This window comes from Dreissena polymorpha, chromosome 3, assembly GCF_020536995.1.
Source record: "Dreissena polymorpha isolate Duluth1 chromosome 3, UMN_Dpol_1.0, whole genome shotgun sequence".
NCBI lineage: Eukaryota > Metazoa > Mollusca > Bivalvia > Myida > Dreissenidae > Dreissena > Dreissena polymorpha.
In genome coordinates, this window is record NC_068357.1 from 106,964,410 (window position 1) to 106,982,802 (window position 18,393).

General features: G+C 37.8%; 1 protein-coding gene across 1 annotated transcript in view; it reads left to right on the forward strand.

Annotated features, from left to right (window-relative positions):
- The window catches only part of LOC127870859 (ryanodine receptor-like), a 203,133-nt gene that overhangs the window by 110,567 nt on the left and 74,173 nt on the right, over positions 1 to 18,393 (forward strand). Inside the window, exons 57-65 of the mRNA XM_052413397.1 lie at positions 4,393 to 4,613; positions 6,008 to 6,098; positions 7,375 to 7,512; positions 8,310 to 8,473; positions 9,106 to 9,184; positions 9,634 to 9,723; positions 9,998 to 10,132; positions 10,753 to 10,894; positions 11,978 to 12,101. Of these exons, the coding sequence (XP_052269357.1) occupies positions 4,393 to 4,613; positions 6,008 to 6,098; positions 7,375 to 7,512; positions 8,310 to 8,473; positions 9,106 to 9,184; positions 9,634 to 9,723; positions 9,998 to 10,132; positions 10,753 to 10,894; positions 11,978 to 12,101 (1,184 nt within the window). The remainder of the gene's footprint in view (positions 1 to 4,392; positions 4,614 to 6,007; positions 6,099 to 7,374; positions 7,513 to 8,309; positions 8,474 to 9,105; positions 9,185 to 9,633; positions 9,724 to 9,997; positions 10,133 to 10,752; positions 10,895 to 11,977; positions 12,102 to 18,393) is intronic.

The following is an 18,393-nucleotide window of genomic DNA, read 5'->3' on the forward strand; positions in this document are numbered from 1 at the left end:
CAGGGACTACATTATTCGTTTTTTATGAAATTTTCTGACCGGTCTTTGTCTGTCGTCCGTCCGTCCGTTAACATTTGCTCGTAAACACTCTAGAGGCCACATTTCTTGTCCCATCTTCATGAAACTTGGTCAGAAGCTTTGCCCCAATAAAATCTCGGCCGAGTTCGAAACTGGGTTGTGCCGGGTCAAAAACTAGGTCACTAGGTCAAAGAAAAGAAAAACCATGTAAACACTGTAGAAGTCACATTTTTTTATGTTCAATCTTCATGTTACTTTGTCAAAATGTTTGTCTTAATGATATCTTGATTGAGTTCAAAATTGGTTCCGGTCTGTTGAAAAACATGGCCGCCAGTGGGCGGGGCAGTTTTCCTTATTTGGCTATAGAGAAACCTTGTTAACACTCTAAAAGTCACAATTTTTGCCCAATCATCATGAAAGGTGGTCAAAACATTGATTTAATTGATATCTTAGACGAGTTCGAAAATGGTCCAGATCGGTGAAAAAACATGGCCGCCAGTGGGCGGTGCATTTTTCTCTATATGTATAGTGGCAGTTTTACCTATTTGGCTATAGAGAAACCTTGTAAACACTCTAGAAGTCACAATTTTTGTCCAATCATCATGAAAGTTGGTCAAAACATTGGTTTTATTGATGTCTCGGACGAGTTCGAAAATGGTCCAGATCGGTGAAAAAACATGGCTGCCAGTGGGCGGGGCATTTTTCTTTATATGTATATAGTGAAAACATGTGAACACTCTAGAAGTCACATTTTTGGCCCAATTTTCACGCAATTTGTATTGATATGAGATTAGAGTTCGAAAATGGTTCTGGTCAGTTCAATAACATGGCTGCCGGGGGAGGGCTGTTTTCCTTATTTGGCTATAGAGAAACCTTGTAAACACTCTAGAAGTCACAATTTTTGCCCAATCATCATGAAAGTTGGTCAAAACATTGGTTTTATTGATATCTCGGACGAGTTCGAAAATGGTCCAGATAAGTGTAAAAAACATGGCCGCCAGTGGGCGGGGCATTTTTCTCTATATGTATATAGTGAAAACATGTGAACACTCTAGAAGTCACATTTTTGGCCCAATTTTCATGAAATTTGGTCAGAACATTTGTTTTCTTGATATGAGAGTTGAGTTCGAAAATGGTTCTGGTCAGTTCAGTAACATGGCTGCCGGGGGGGGGGGGGTAGTTTTCCTTATCTGGCTATAGAGAAACTTTGTAAACACTCTAGAAGTCACAATTTTTGCCCAATTATCATGAAAGTTGGTCAAAACATTGGTTTTATTGATAACTTGCTGGAGTTTGAAAATGGTCCAGATCGGTGAAAAAACATGGCCGCCAGTGGGCAGGGTATTTTTCTCAATATGTATTTAGTGAAAACATGTGAACACTCTAGAAGTCACATTTTGGTCCAATTTTCATGAAATTTGGTCAGAAATGTTTTTTCTTTGATATGAGAGTTGAGTTTGAAAATGGTTCCGGTCAGTTGAATAACATGGCCGGCGGGGGGGGGGGGGGCAGTTTTCTTATATTTATATAAAAGCTTGTGAACACTCTAGAAGTCACATTTATTGCCCAATCACCATGAAACTTGGTGAAAAGATTGGTTTTATATATATCACATAATTAATGCCATAATTATTGCCCTTAGGTTGTCCAAATTTAATTATATTATACAAAATCCTTGTAACACTCTAGAGCTCTAGAGGTCACAATTTTGTTTCAGATTTTATGAATCTTGGTCATTATATTTATTTTTGTAAGCAAAGTTTGATGTTTGGTAAGGGGGGTCAACTCAAAATATAGGCCACCAGGTCAAATCTTACAAAAACAAAATCACTCCATATGCCAGAGTATTAGTTCAATAAGGATGAAACTTGACCAGGATGTTTGTCTGGACAACAGCTAGGTCAATTTTAACGTTTGGTAAAGATTGAATGAATTGAATCCTCTCAGGTGAGCGAACTAGGGCCATCTTGGCCCTCTTGTTTATTGAAAGGAAGTTCTTTTTTAAAGAAAATTCTGTTGTTCCCTGATAAGCCTGTGTGGTTTGCACAGGCTAACCTGGGATGACACTTAAAACTCATCCATTAAGTCCTGTTTTCCCGGAGCAAGACTCGTGTGTTATAACTATGTTTCATATAATTACAATGTCTGCTATTATCATGTTTCTTTAATAATTAAATGTTAGTTTCTGCGAACAAATTGTGAATTATACTTTTTGACTTGGAGAAAATGATTGTTTTTGTAAATACTTAACTAAAGTCTGTCTTTTTTGTTCTCTTTTCTAGGAAAAGAGGGTAATGCATGTCCAGTTAATCCTTCTTTATTTGAAAACATATTTTTAGTTGAGATAACATGTTTTTTTTAACAAAAAAATATTGTATGAATGGTGAAACATCTCCATGAATGTTTGTTTTTTCTGTTTTCTTGTGATATTAACTGGAAGTTTAGAAAGATGAGTGGCCATTTGAGTATTGCTTGCCCTTAAAATTTGTCCAACTATTGAAATATAATGATAGACAAGTGTCCCTAGCCTTTTTTCTCGCATGATTAATTTAGTGTGTGATGTATTGAAACATTAGTTTACAATTATTTAGTTTTTTTATTCCCACATATTTCCTTAGTTGTAACCTTAGTTGTTGAAATTGAATTAATGAACAATCTTGGTCAATTCATAGTATGCTTTTCTGAATGGCAAAACAAAATGCCATAACTTAAAATATTAATTTAACTGACCTGATGTATTAAAATTTAAGAAGTGTTACTTGATACCACAATAATAAAGTTATTATTGTTTTATAAATGTATTTTTTGCTACAAATGTTAGTAAGACAATCAAGGTATAAGACTAGGGCTGTGATGTTCTGAAGGGAAATTGTGATTCAGATGATGTTTCCAATTTGAAATTAAATCACATTATGTAACAAAATATTTAAACCAATATTCATCAGTTTGAAACATTAAACTATTACATGACAATAAACTTGAATACAAAACCACAGAAATTTGATAATTTTTAAGAATTAAAAGTAATATTTCCTTTAAGAAAAGTTAACTTTACATGTACACAAAACCCCATAAACTTGATGAATTCTTCAAATGAGCCTCAGTCTGGCAAACCCAGGCTTAAAGGCTCTATAAAGGTGACAAATCCAATTATTATGCATATCAACTGGTCTGATTTTTACCGGATTTCAGTTACTCTTGCATAAAAACTGCTAATAAAACAGCTTAGGTACAACGTTGTCTAGAATTATGGAAGATAAACCCGTTACATAAATTGAAGAAATGTTTACATGTTTGCAACTAACGAGATTTGTAGCCTCAGAGCGGTGACATATGCTAAAAATAGCTAAAAGAAAATTCAATTTAAATTCTATTTTAAACAACTTTTTACCAGCAGAAAGTAACTTATTAGATCACTACAAACATTTTAACCATTTAGAAGAGACCTACTTTGTGGGTGATACGGGAAAACGTTAAAAATCATCGTTATATTTTTGGTGACCTGAGTCACTTTCACTTTCTCTTTTCCGAGTAAACAGCGATGTAAATAAACTGATTGTTTGTAAAAACAATTGACTTGGAGGACACTTTATTTTGAGCTTAAAACAAGTTGTATTGCTTATTTTTTATTGTAATGTCCAATAGCATATATATATTGTTTTTTGATAACCTTTATAAATAAAATATGAAAAAAATATTTAAAAATCGGTAAATAATTACGAATCTTCACCTTTATAGAGCCTTTAATGCATGGATTGTGTGAAAAGAGTTGTCCAAGATCAGTCTGCACAGGCTTATCAGGAACAACAATTCCTGCTTAACTAACCCCCGCCATAGGCGGAGGGATATTGTTTTGGCGTTGTCCATCTGTCCGTCTTTCCGTCCGTCCGTCTTTCCGTCCGTCCGGAGCCATATCTTGGAAGTGCTTTGGCGGATTTCATTGAAACTTGGTATGAGTATATACATTGATAAGAGGATGATGCATGCCAAATAGAATTGTACACCATCTGTTAATAAAGGAGTTATGGCCCTTTGTATCTTGAAAAAATGCTTTTTTAAGTGTCAAATATAACACTTTTGTGTCCAGAAGCATATTGGGGGGGGGGGGGGGGGGATATCAATTCAACGAATTTGCTTGTTAAACTCAAGTTATATTAAGATAAGTCTTTGATTAAACAAAAAATACAATTATATTGACAAGTTTGTCACAGATAAGCCTGTGCAGACTGCACAGGCTAATCTGGGACAATACGCAATTGCATTAAACCCTGTTTGCTTAGGGCAATGCTCAAATTTAAACAAATTTCTGGAGTTTTGTGAATACGTGCCCATGTTTCCCTGACACCCACCCTAGTTTCACGGCGGCCATTCCAGGCGGCCTCCTCTGAGAGTGACATGACTCTGGCCCTGAACCGCTACCTGTGTGGGTCGGTACTGCCCCTGCTCACCAAGCACAGCCACTTCTTCATGGACGCAGATCACATGAGCTCCCTGCTGGAGTCCACACTGAACACGGTGTACCGCCTCTCCAAGTGTAACTCCCTCACCAAGAACCAGAGGGACATGGTGTCCGACTTTCTGGTCGCCTTCACAAAGTGAGTCTCTCGTCCCCCAGGAGAAATCTTATTTACTGTTTAACACTCAGCTATGCATTTTGACCGGCTTGTAGTCCATTACAAAATTAAAAATAATTGAAGACCTTCCTTAATACTTTAAAGTTTTCAAGCCTTCATTTCCTATCCTAAGTTACTGATGAGCAGCAAACAGCATAAAATCTGAACAGCCTGCAAGTTACTCACAGGCTGTTCTGGTTTTATGCTGATTAAATATAGCCATTTTCAATTTGCTTCTTAAAGGAAAAGGGTTAAGCGTTGATTACAAATTTAGGTTCTGAGAAATTTTTGTAGAAGAAGAATTGCTATGTTTATTGAATTTCTTTGTTTTTCTTTTTTTTTTTTAATAACCATAATTAAAAGAACATATTGAAAGCAAAAGTATTTTATTGTGAGCTAAACATTAATGCTCCTTGAATAATTATGCCCCCCTTCGAAGAAGAGGGGGTATATTGCTTTGCTCATGTCGGTCGGTCTGTCGGTATGTCGGTCTGTCGGTCCGTCCACCAGGTGGTTGTCAGACGATAACTCAAGAATGCTTGGGCCTAGGATCATGAAACTTCATAGGTACATTGATCATGACTCGCAGATGACCCCTATTGATTTTGAGGTCACTAGGTCAAAGGTCAAGGTCACGGCGACCCGAAATAGTAAAATGGTTTTTGAATGATAACTCAAGAACACATACGCCTAGGATCATGAAACTTCACAGGTAGATTGATCATGACTCGCAGATGACCCCTATTGATTTTGAGGTCACTAGGTCAAAGGTCAAGGTCACGGTGACCCGAAATAGTATAATGGTTTCCGGATGATAACTCAAGAATGCATACGCCTAGGATCATGAAACTTCATGGGTAGATTGATATGACTCGCAGATGACCCCTATTGATTTTGAGGTCACTAGGTCAAAGGTCAAGGTCACGGTGACCCGAAATAGTAAAATGGTTTTCGGATGATAACTCAAGAACGCATATGCCTAGGATCATGAAACTTCACAGGTAGATTGATCATGACTCGCAGATGACCCCTATTGATTTTGAGGTCACATGGTCAAAGGTCAAGGTCACGGTGACCCGAAATAGTAAAATGATTTTTGAATGATAACTCAAGAACGCTTTTGCCTAGGATCATGACACTTCATAGGTACATTGATCGTGACTCGCAGATGACCCCTATTGATTTTCAGGTCACTAGGTCAAAGGTCAAGGTCACAGTGACAAAAAACGTATTCACACAATGGCTGCCACTACAACGGACAGCCCATATGGGGGGCATGCATGTTTTACAAACAGCCCTTGTAAGTAAGATCACTGAGAAGAATTATTGCCCTATTGACTTGAGCTGTTGTGTAGACTAGTTCTCTCTGTTCACAGTCAACTGAGGCCCCCCATGATGGCCAAGCTCCTGAGAAAGATGGCGGTGGATGTTCCTGCTCTTAATGAGAACACTGTGGTACCTCTAAGGGTAAGGGAATATTCATATGTAATCTCTCAATGAGAACACTGTGGTACCTGTAAGGGTAAGGGAATATCCATATGTAATCTCTCAATGAGAACACTGTGGTACCTCTAAGGGTAAGGGAATATCCATATGTAATCTCTCAATGAGAACACTGTGGTACCTCTAAGGGTAAGGGAATATTCATATGTAATCTCTCAATGAGAACACTGTGGTACCTCTCAGGGTAAGGGAATATCCATATGTAATCTCTCAATGAGAACACTGTGGTACCTCTAAGGGTAAGGGAATATCCATATGTAATCTCTCAATGAGAACACTGTGTTACCTCTAAGGGTAAGGGAATATTCATATGTAATCTCTCAATGAGAACACTGTGGTACCTCTCAGGGTAAGGGAATATCCATATGTAATCTCTCAATGAAAACACTGTGTTACCTCTAAGGGTAAGGGAATATTCATATGTAATCTCTCAATGAGAACACTGTGGACCTCTAAGGGTAAGGGAATATTCATATGTAATCTCTCAATGAGAAGACTGTGGTACCTCTCAGGGTAAGGGAATATCCATATCTAATCTCTCAATGAGAACACTGTGTTACCTCTCAGGGTAAGGGAATATCAATATGTAATCTCTCAATGAGAACACTGTGGACCTCTCAGGGTAAGGGAATATCCATATCTAATCTCTCAATGAGAACACTGTGGTACCTCTCAGGGTAAGGAAAAATCCATATCTAGTGAGCCAACTTGTGGGAAAACTTGACTTGATGTGTGTGCTTTAAGTGTTGTTGCAGTACGCACAGGGTAATAAGGGACGACCCTTTTGGCCTTATGGGATTTTCGTTTAAAAGAGACTTCCTATGAATGGAAAATTCCATATAAGCAGAAAGTGTTGTCCCTGATTAGCCTTTGCAAACTGCACAGACTATAAAAGAACGACACTTTGCACACATTTATTTTGCCCAGTTTTCCCAGAATGGGGCTCAATGAGTAAACCCATCATAATAATTGAGAATAAAGCTTTTAAAAATACCCCGTAATACATAAAAATTGTGATGAATTTGATGCTATGGTTTGGTTTGGAATCTATTCCTATTGATTAGTTTTAATTGAGCAACTAATATATCAAGTTGGTATGGATGTCTGAATGTCTCAATCGTTACTTTTAAATGCTTCAAAACATATGAAAGACTTTTGTAAATGTGTATGACCTGATAAAGATGTATCATCCCTATAGTGAGGTTTAATACTGAGATTGATATTTCCTGTTCTCCTACAGGTGCTCACAGCATACTACGAGCGTTGTGGCCGTTACTATAGCCACGGTGGTTGGGGCTCGTTTGGGGCAGCCAGCGATGAGGAGAAGAGGCTCACTATGATGCTGTTTTCTGGAATATTTGACTCCTTGTCTCAAAGGGTAACTTTTTATGTTTTATTAGCTCCCCTGATTGGAGAGGTTTATGGATACCTCGATGTCTGTTGTATGTCAGTGCATGTGTGCATGCATCTGTATACATTTTCTTTAAACAATTTCTCCTGAACTGTTTCGGAGATTTTAATAAAACTCTAGGCGAATGATTATTGGATGACCCTCTTTCCCCAGGAATAATTCTTTGGTCTCTTCAAAGATGTTCATATCGTTTTGGTCTTCTGCACATGTAGGTGACTATATCTAGAATTAGATTTCAAAAGTGGAAACTTTAAAAGTCTTCTAATGTGAAATTTTCAAGGTTCAGAGGTTTAACCTTTGGTGTATAAGATTGTCTATCCCCCTGGAGATGACTTGTGTATTTTATATGTATGAAACTAAATGTCCCAGAGGGTTGGTATAAGGCATTTAGCATCGTATGTTGGTCCTCTACCAATTTTGTTTATAATATGCCACTGGGTCAAAACTGTAATCTTCCTAGGGGTTACTTAATTTCTTTATATATCAAATTCTAAATCAAATGGTTTTCCTCTATCAAGTTTTTTTTCAGATCATGACCTTGTCAAAACTGGCCCTTTCCTGGGGGTTCTTGAAACCTGCATTTTGTATGTAGTGAAATCTAAAATTTCATCTGAAAAAGCAGGCAAAGAGGTTTAGTATTTGTTATGTAACATCATACAGTAGTCGACTACTAAGTTTGTTTACATCATGCACTTGTGACCATAATGTATTCTGAGTGGCAAAGGGTTTCCAGCCTTGATCATTTTTACTCTTAACATCTTTAGGCGTACGACCCTGAGTTGTTCTCGAAGGCATTGCCATGCCTCTCTGCTATTGGATGCGCCCTTTCACCGGACTACTCACTGAGCAGCCATGATGACACCTGGTACCAGCAGGCACTGGCTGAGTCTGAACAAACTTATAACCCCAACCCTGTTGATACAGCAAGGTATGCTAGGAAGGCCGCATCAACAACTTTATATGAGCCTTGTTTGGGGTTGATGCATGTGCGTAATGAGTTGTCCCAGATTAGCCTGTGAAGTTGGCACAGGCTTATCGGGGTCAATACTTTCTGCTGTTATGGTATATTTTGTTTAAATGAAGTCAATCCAGTTTATGTGGAAAGTTTTGTACTTGATTAGCCTGTCGGGACTGCAATAGCTTATCAGGGACTTTTGCAATTTCTTTAAGCCCCATTTCTCATAGCATGGCTCATACATAACTATTAATTAATTTGTCATACTGAAAAGACATTATAATTTATGAGACATTAATGCTGTTGGATTTGGTGAAAAGAAATGATTGCAAAGTAAAATATTTGATTTTTTTTTTGTAAGAAATTGTGTTTAAACATGAATGAATTAGATCATGTGTTCAGGAAATCATATTTTTGTAGGTGTTTTTAGCTCGACTGTTTTCGGAGAAAACCCGAGGAATTGTCATAGCCAGCTCGTCGTCCGCCGTCCGGTGTCTGCCGTCTGCCGTCCGAGACGTGCTAAAACCTTGACATTTTGCTCTAACATAAAAGTGCTTCCACCTAGAACGTTTCATGCTTATTCTACATTGATTATTTATTGACAGGGTTCATCTCAACCAGAACTTGGAGTCTGCCTGTATGAAGTTTGCAGAACACTTCCATGACACATGGGCACTGAAGAAGGTACATATGGTCCATGCTCTGGGAAAATGGGCTTAATGTATGGGCGTAGTGTTGTCCTAGAATAGCCTGTGCAGTATGCACAGGCTATTCAGAGGCAACACTTTCTGCCTATTGGACAAATGTGTATTAATAAAAAATACAATAAAAGCGGAAAGTCATCCTAGATTGACATGTGCTTACTAATTTCGGACCATACTTTAGGCTCATGCATTAAACGTCACCTTGACCTTGAAATTGATAAATGCTAATTTGTTTCATGCTTTAGTTTTTATACTTTATGAACAGATTAGCTCGTTTAACTCACAAGATGGACTGACTTTTAGCTTTTGATTTTATAGTTTTGATTCATGGGGTAGATATGAGATGAGATTGATTTAAAAATAAAATGATTAAAACAGCAAGCTTAAAGATCGATAAAGAACAAAAGAATTGACTTACATATTTCTTAGATGGATGAAGGATGGACGTATGGCAGTGCCTTTGATGATGACAGGAAGTCCCATCCCATGTTGAAGCCATACCACGCACTGGCAGACAGGGTATGTGGTTACACTCAACCATACTGCATTAAGTTCATAGTTCTAACTTTACTTTTTTAGCGGAGAATTCTAATTTGCATATAAAATTTAAAAAACAAATGGAAACAAAGTTAAAATACCAACTGCAAACTGTTACATTTCTAGTATTGCATACTTAAATGAAAAATATTGTATTTTGGTCAACATTAAGATATGTTTACATGTTAAAACTCCAATGGGTTAAATACGGGTATAAGGGAGTGATAATCATGTACAATTGTTGTGTATACTATAGGAGAAGAACAAGTACCAGTATCCTGTGCGTGACTCCATCAAGTCGATCGTGGCGTGGGGCTGGAGTCTGGAGCAGGACCAGGCGCGACTCACGGCCAACAGGGAGTCCATGAAACGCAGGATGTCAAAGGATATGGTGAGCTGTTTTCTCGGAAAAGTGGATATAATGCATGGGCGTAAAGTGTTGCCCAGATAAGCCTGTGTAGTCCACACATCCTAATCAGGGACAACACTTTCCCCCTAAGTGGGATTTTTCCTTTGGAATAGACTTACTTTAAGCAATGAATTCCTTCAAAGCCAAAAGTGTATAAAGTGCATAAAGCCCAGTTTTTGCAGGAGCAAGGCTCGTGGTACACATGTTTTTTATTAATCAGGGGGATTCTTAGTAAGGTTTCAATGTTAACAATTATAGCATATACATGTACAAGCAATAAGTGAAAGGACATGATACTTTTATTTAACACTATACAGATAGTCATTTGAAGGAATTTTATTGGACAATCTTTCTTTCATTGATTCATATGGTATTGTGACAAATATATAATGTCACAGTTGTAAAAACAGAATCACATTCAGAGCAGTATTATGTTATATGTTAATAGCTGTTTACTTTATTTAAGCATGACCTATATTTCTATGATATGGTGTTAATTGTATAAATAAAATAAATATTGATGATTTTCTTTTTTCATTGTTCATTATTATTTTTGAACACAAATGTTGTAGTGCAATGTTGTTAAATTCCTTTGTTTACAGTTTGACCATGGGTACAGTCCACGACCGTTTGACCTTCGAAACATGACCTTGACCCGTGAACTGCAGGCGTTGTCAGAACAACTGTCTGAGAACTCACATGACCTGTGGGCTCGTAGCAAGAAGAAGGAGCTGGAAGAAATAGGTTTGTTGATTGCTCTTCAATGTCTCTCATTCTAATGAGAGTTGGGTTGCTCATGCATTTGAATTGGTCAATCGTATATTTCGAGTGTTGACTAAATGCGCTAAAAGTCCATAAATAATGGAATAGTTGTTTTAGTGTACTAAAAACAAAAGACCCTTTTCAGTAAATAATTCCATTATGGATTATATTTTATGCAGCATTTTGTAAGTTTACTTAAAAAATGTTCTCTAGTGTTATAAAGTCACAGCAGTTGATTTTTTGTGTGATATTTAAAATCAATGACTGCTGCATGTTTATGTACAGAAAGCAGATATAATGTATAATAATGCTATATAAATGTCATTGCTCTTGCTTGTGTATACCTTCCACTGATCCCCCTTAAAGCCTCATTCCGGAACAATTTGGCTTAATGCATTTGCATAGATGGTTATTGTCCCAGATTAGCCTGTGCTGTCCACAAAGGCTTAGCAGGGACAAAACTTTCCTTTTTTATGGATTTTTTCTTCTATAGGAAGTCTCTACTAAACGAAAATAAGGTTTAGGCTGAAAGGGACCTCTTTGATTAGTGTGTGCGGACTGCACTATCTTATCTGAAACTACACTTAACACACATGCATCTAGCCTCGTTACCCCCACCATAGGCGGAGGGATATTGTTTTGGCATTGTCCGTCCGTCTGTCTCTCCATCTGTCCGTCCGGCCGGCACTTTTGTGTCTGGAGCCATATCTTGGAAGTGCTTTGGCGGATTTCATTGAAATTTGGTATGAATATATATATATATGGATAAGAGGATGATGCACGCCAAATGGCATTGTAAACCATTTGTTAATGACAGAGTTATGGCCCTTTGTATCTTGAAAAAATGCTTTTTGTGTGTGTTCGGAGCAATATCTTGGAAGTGCTTTGACAGATTAAATTGGAACTTGGTATGAGTATATATATGGATAAGAGGATGATGCACGTTGGCGTTGTCCATCAGTCCAGAAAACTTTTGTGTCCTGAAGTATATTGGCAGGGAATATCAATTCAACGATTTTGCTTGTTTTCCCTGAACAAGACTCATATATACCTGTATATCTCCAGGAGGTGGTGTGCACCCCCAGCTTGTCCCCTATGACATCCTGACAGAGAAGGAGAAGAAGAGGGACCGAGAGCACTCCCAGGAGCTCCTCAAGTTCCTGCAGTTCCTCGGCTTCCGTCTACACAGGTACCCACAGTGACAACCAGTGGTCATATGACCACCTGGGGTTGTCAGTGAGGCTAGCCTCTACATCTCCAACTGTTCCCACTAAATTATTTGAGCGGCGGTGGGAAAACTGGGTCAATGCATGTGGAGAAAGTATCCTCCAAGATTAGCCTCTGCAGTCTGCTCTCGATAATCAGGGACGCCACTTTCCTTTTAAACTGGATTTTTCTTCAAATGAAAAATTCTATGACAGCGGATAGTGCCAATTGCACAGGCTTATCTGAAAGGACACTTCAGCACATGCTTTTAACCCTGTTTTCCCAGAGCGGGACTCATGTGATGGTATTTTTTCTAAACTGTACTTAAATAACAGAAAACTGCTATGAAACTGATTGCCAGACTCCATTAGCATCCCCTTTATTGAACGTCCTTCAATGATGTTATAGATCAAGAAACACAGCCAGACTCCATTAGCATCCCCTTTATTGAACGTCCTTCAATGATGTTATAGATCAAGAAACACAGACAGACTCCATTAGCATCCCCTTTATTGAACGTCCTTCAATGATGTTATAGATCAAGAAACACAGACAGACTCCATTAGCATCCCCTTTATTGAACGTCCTTCAATGATGTTATAGATCAAGAAACACAGACAGACTCCATTAGCATCCCCTTTATTGAACGTCCTTCAATGATGTTATAGATCAAGAAACACAGACAGACTCCATTAGCATCCCCTTTATTGAACGTCCTTCAATGATGTTATAGATCAAGAAACACAGACAGACTCCATTAGCATCCCCTTTATTGAACGTCCTTCAATGATGTTATAGATCAAGAAACACAGACAGACTCCATTAGCATCCCCTTTATTGAACGTCCTTCAATGATGTTATAGATCAAGAAACACAGACAGACTCCATTAGCATCCCCTTTATTGAACGTCCTTCAATGATGTTATAGATCAAGAAACACAGACAGACTCCATTAGCATCCCCTTTATTGAACGTCCTTCAATGATGTTATAGATCAAGAAACACAGCCAGACTCCATTAGCATCCCCTTTATTGAACGTCCTTCAATGATGTTATAGATCAAGAAACACAGCCAGACTCCATTAGCATCCCCTTTATTGAACGTCCTTCAATGATGTTATAGATCAAGAAACACAGACAGACTCCATTAGCATCCCCTTTATTGAACGTCCTTCAATGATGTTATAGATCAAGAAACACAGACAGACTCCATTAGCATCCCCTTTATTGAACGTCCTTCAATGATGTTATAGATCAAGAAACACAGCCAGACTCCATTAGCATCCCCTTTATTGAACGTCCTTCAATGATGTTATAGATCAAGAAACACAGACAGACTCCATTAGCATCCCCTTTATTGAACGTCCTTCAATGATGTTATAGATCAAGAAACACAGCCAGACTCCATTAGCATCCCCTTTATTGAACGTCCTTCAATAATGTTATAGATCAAGAAACACAGCCAGACTCCATTAGCATCCCCTTTATTGAACGTCCTTCAATGATGTTATAGATCAAGAAACACAGACAGACTCCATTAGCATCCCCTTTATTGAACGTCCTTCAATGATGTTATAGATCAAGAAACACAGACAGACTCCATTAGCATCCCCTTTATTGAACGTCCTTCAATGATGTTATAGATCAAGAAACACAGCCAGACTCCATTAGCATCCCCTTTATTGAACGTCCTTCAATGATGTTATAGATCAAGAAACACAGACAGACTCCATTAGCATCCCCTTTATTGAACGTCCTTCAATGATGTTATAGATCAAGAAACACAGACAGACTCCATTAGCATCCCCTTTATTGAACGTCCTTCAATGATGTTATAGATCAAGAAACACAGACAGACTCCATTAGCATCCCCTTTATTGAACGTCCTTCAATGATGTTATAGATCAAGAAACACAGACAGACTCCATTAGCATCCCCTTTATTGAACGTCCTTCAATGATGTTATAGATCAAGAAACACAGACAGACTCCATTAGCATCCCCTTTATTGAACGTCCTTCAATGATGTTATAGATCAAGAAACACAGACAGACTCCATTAGCATCCCCTTTATTGAACGTCCTTCAATGATGTTATAGATCAAGAAACACAGACAGACTCCATTAGCATCCCCTTCATTGAACGTCCTTCAATGATGTTATAGATCAAGAAACACAGACAGACTCCATTAGCATCCCCTTTATTGAACGTCCTTCAATGATGTTATAGATCAAGAAACACAGACAGACTCCATTAGCATCCCCTTTATTGAACGTCCTTCAATGATGTTATAGATCAAGAAACACAGACAGACTCCATTAGCATCCCCTTTATTGAACGTCCTTCAATGATGTTATAGATCAAGAAACACAGACAGACTCCATTAGCATCCCCTTTATTGAACGTCCTTCAATGATGTTATAGATCAAGAAACACAGACAGACTCCATTAGCATCCCCTTTATTGAACGTCCTTCAATGATGTTATAGATCAAGAAACACAGCCAGACTCCATTAGCATCCCCTTTATTGAACGTCCTTCAATGATGTTATAGATCAAGAAACACAGCCAGACTCCATTAGCATCCCCTTTATTGAACGTCCTTCAATGATGTTATAGATCAAGAAACACAGCCAGACTCCATTAGCATCCCCTTTATTGAACGTCCTTCAATGATGTTATAGATCAAGAAACACAGACAGACTCCATTAGCATCCCCTTTATTGAACGTCCTTCAATGATGTTATAGATCAAGAAACACAGACAGACTCCATTAGCATCCCCTTTATTGAACGTCCTTCAATGATGTTATAGATCAAGAAACACAGACAGACTCCATTAGCATCCCCTTTATTGAACGTCCTTCAATGATGTTATAGATCAAGAAACACAGCCAGACTCCATTAGCATCCCCTTTATTGAACGTCCTTCAATGATGTTATAGATCAAGAAACACAGACAGACTCCATTAGCATCCCCTTTATTGAACGTCCTTCAATGATGTTATAGATCAAGAAACACAGACAGACTCCATTAGCATCCCCTTTATTGAACGTCCTTCAATGATGTTATAGATCAAGAAACACAGCCAGACTCCATTAGCATCCCCTTTATTGAACGTCCTTCAATGATGTTATAGATCAAGAAACACAGCCAGACTCCATTAGCATCCCCTTTATTGAACGTCCTTCAATGATGTTATAGATCAAGAAACACAGCCAGACTCCATTAGCATCCCCTTTATTGAACGTCCTTCAATGATGTTATAGATCAAGAAACACAGACAGACTCCATTAGCATCCCCTTTATTGAACGTCCTTCAATGATGTTATAGATCAAGAAACACAGACAGACTCCATTAGCATCCCCTTTATTGAACGTCCTTCAATGATGTTATAGATCAAGAAACACAGACAGACTCCATTAGCATCCCCTTTATTGAACGTCCTTCAATGATGTTATAGATCAAGAAACACAGACAGACTCCATTAGCATCCCCTTTATTGAACGTCCTTCAATGATGTTATAGATCAAGAAACACAGACAGACTCCATTAGCATCCCCTTTATTGAACGTCCTTCAATGATGTTATAGATCAAGAAACACAGACAGACTCCATTAGCATCCCCTTTATTGAACGTCCTTCAATGATGTTATAGATCAAGAAACACAGCCAGACTCCATTAGCATCCCCTTTATTGAACGTCCTTCAATGATGTTATAGATCAAGAAACACAGACAGACTCCATTAGCATCCCCTTTATTGAACGTCCTTCAATGATGTTATAGATCAAGAAACACAGACAGACTCCATTAGCATCCCCTTTATTGAACGTCCTTCAATGATGTTATAGATCAAGAAACACAGACAGACTCCATTAGCATCCCCTTTATTGAACGTCCTTCAATGATGTTATAGATCAAGAAACACAGACAGACTCCATTAGCATCCCCTTTATTGAACGTCCTTCAATGATATTATAGATCAAGAAACACAGACAGACTCCATTAGCATCCCCTTTATTGAACGTCCTTCAATGATGTTATAGATCAAGAAACACAGACAGACTCCATTAGCATCCCCTTTATTGAACGTCCTTCAATGATGTTATAGATCAAGAAACACAGACAGACTCCATTAGCATCCCCTTTATTGAACGTCCTTCAATGATGTTATAGATCAAGAAACACAGCCAGACTCCATTAGCATCCCCTTTATTGAACGTCCTTCAATGATGTTATAGATCAAGAAACACAGCCAGACTCCATTAGCATCCCCTTTATTGAACGTCCTTCAATGATGTTATAGATCAAGAAACACAGCCAGACTCCATTAGCATCCCCTTTATTGAACGTCCTTCAATGATGTTATAGATCAAGAAACACAGCCAGACTCCATTAGCATCCCCTTTATTGAACGTCCTTCAATGATGTTATAGATCAAGAAACACAGCCAGACTCCATTAGCATCCCCTTTATTGAACGTCCTTCAATGATGTTATAGATCAAGAAACACAGCCAGACTCCATTAGCATCCCCTTTATTGAACGTCCTTCAATGATGTTATAGATCAAGAAACACAGCCAGACTCCATTAGCATCCCCTTTATTGAACGTCCTTCAATGATGTTATAGATCAAGAAACACAGCCAGACTCCATTAGCATCCCCTTTATTGAACGTCCTTCAATGATGTTATAGATCAAGAAACACAGCCAGACTCCATTAGCATCCCCTTTATTGAACGTCCTTCAATGATGTTATAGATCAAGAAACACAGCCAGACTCCATTAGCATCCCCTTTATTGAACGTCCTTCAATGATGTTATAGATCAAGAAACACAGACAGACTCCATTAGCATCCCCTTTATTGAACGTCCTTCAATGATGTTATAGATCAAGAAACACAGACAGACTCCATTAGCATCCCCTTTATTGAACGTCCTTCAATGATGTTATAGATCAAGAAACACAGACAGACTCCATTAGCATCCCCTTTATTGAACGTCCTTCAATGATGTTATAGATCAAGAAAGACAGATGATATTCGCTCACTCTATCATTGGCAAAATATATCATCCAAGTTGTGCATGGCATTAAGCACTAAAAGTGTGTTGGAAGTGCAAACGTCCCATCATGCCAAAGTGTGTTTAAATTTTACTAATATGTACTAATATATTAACATGTGTACATACATTATATACCATTACACATGCTTAAAATATAACAAGTTTGTCTTGTTCAAAATACACTGTTTAAAATACACTGCTTTTAGGAAATAAATGTAGATTTAGTTCTAACAAGATGCTTATAAAGTAAGTTATATAGTGTCGTGTAATACATGACTTTATCTAAAAAATCAAAGAAAATATCAAAGAATTTATTTGTTAACAGTTGTTAAGCATATACATGAAATTAACATTTATCATATATTGCTTGCACATAAAATGGAACCCGTCCTTCCTGAACAATATTGTTTGAATATTAATTTTTATAAATTTAAGGCTATTGTATTGTTACAAATTTAATCTAATTCATATAGTTTTATTCCCCACTCTGAAGAAAAGGTTTAATAGCAGTCGCACTGTCAATTTGTATGTCCTATGAGAGAGTCCTGCTGTCCACTCGAAAAATCCTGTCTTAGCCATAACTCCACTATATAATGTTGGATTTTAAATTGAGCACCATAAAACGACATATCATTCTAACTATAAGGTGAATGTCATGCTAAGAGGTTTAAGTTGAAGTGTTGCAAAAAAACAGCTTTTCAACCATAAGGAGATGTTTTGTGTTTATCACCAGTTTCCCCTTCCTAAAACTCCCAAGTCACACATAAAGGTCAAAATTCAAAATATCCATAAAACAGGATGTTTGATTTGAGCCTTTGCAGGGGCATATGTCTTCTGACACTTATCAAGACTTGTTTCTAGTAGACTTCATTATGCAAGCAGTTGCTATGCAGGCGCTCGTTGCTAGGCAGCACCAAGATCTAACACATCCTGTCTGCCTGCCAAGTCATTGCATCTGCAGATATAAGCTCTGGTTCACAAGTAGCATGCTGCACTGCTGTCATTTTCATTTGATTATTTGATGTGACTTTTTTGGTTTGTTTATGAAAAAGTTTTGTTTAATTAGTTTAAAGGGGCCTTTTTGCAGATTTTGGCATGTATTGAAGCTTGTCATTAAATGCTTTATATTGCTAAATTTAAACATCAGACTTAAAAAACTCCAGTAGAAAAAGGAAAAAAAGTAGCCCTCAACAGGGCTTGAACCACTGA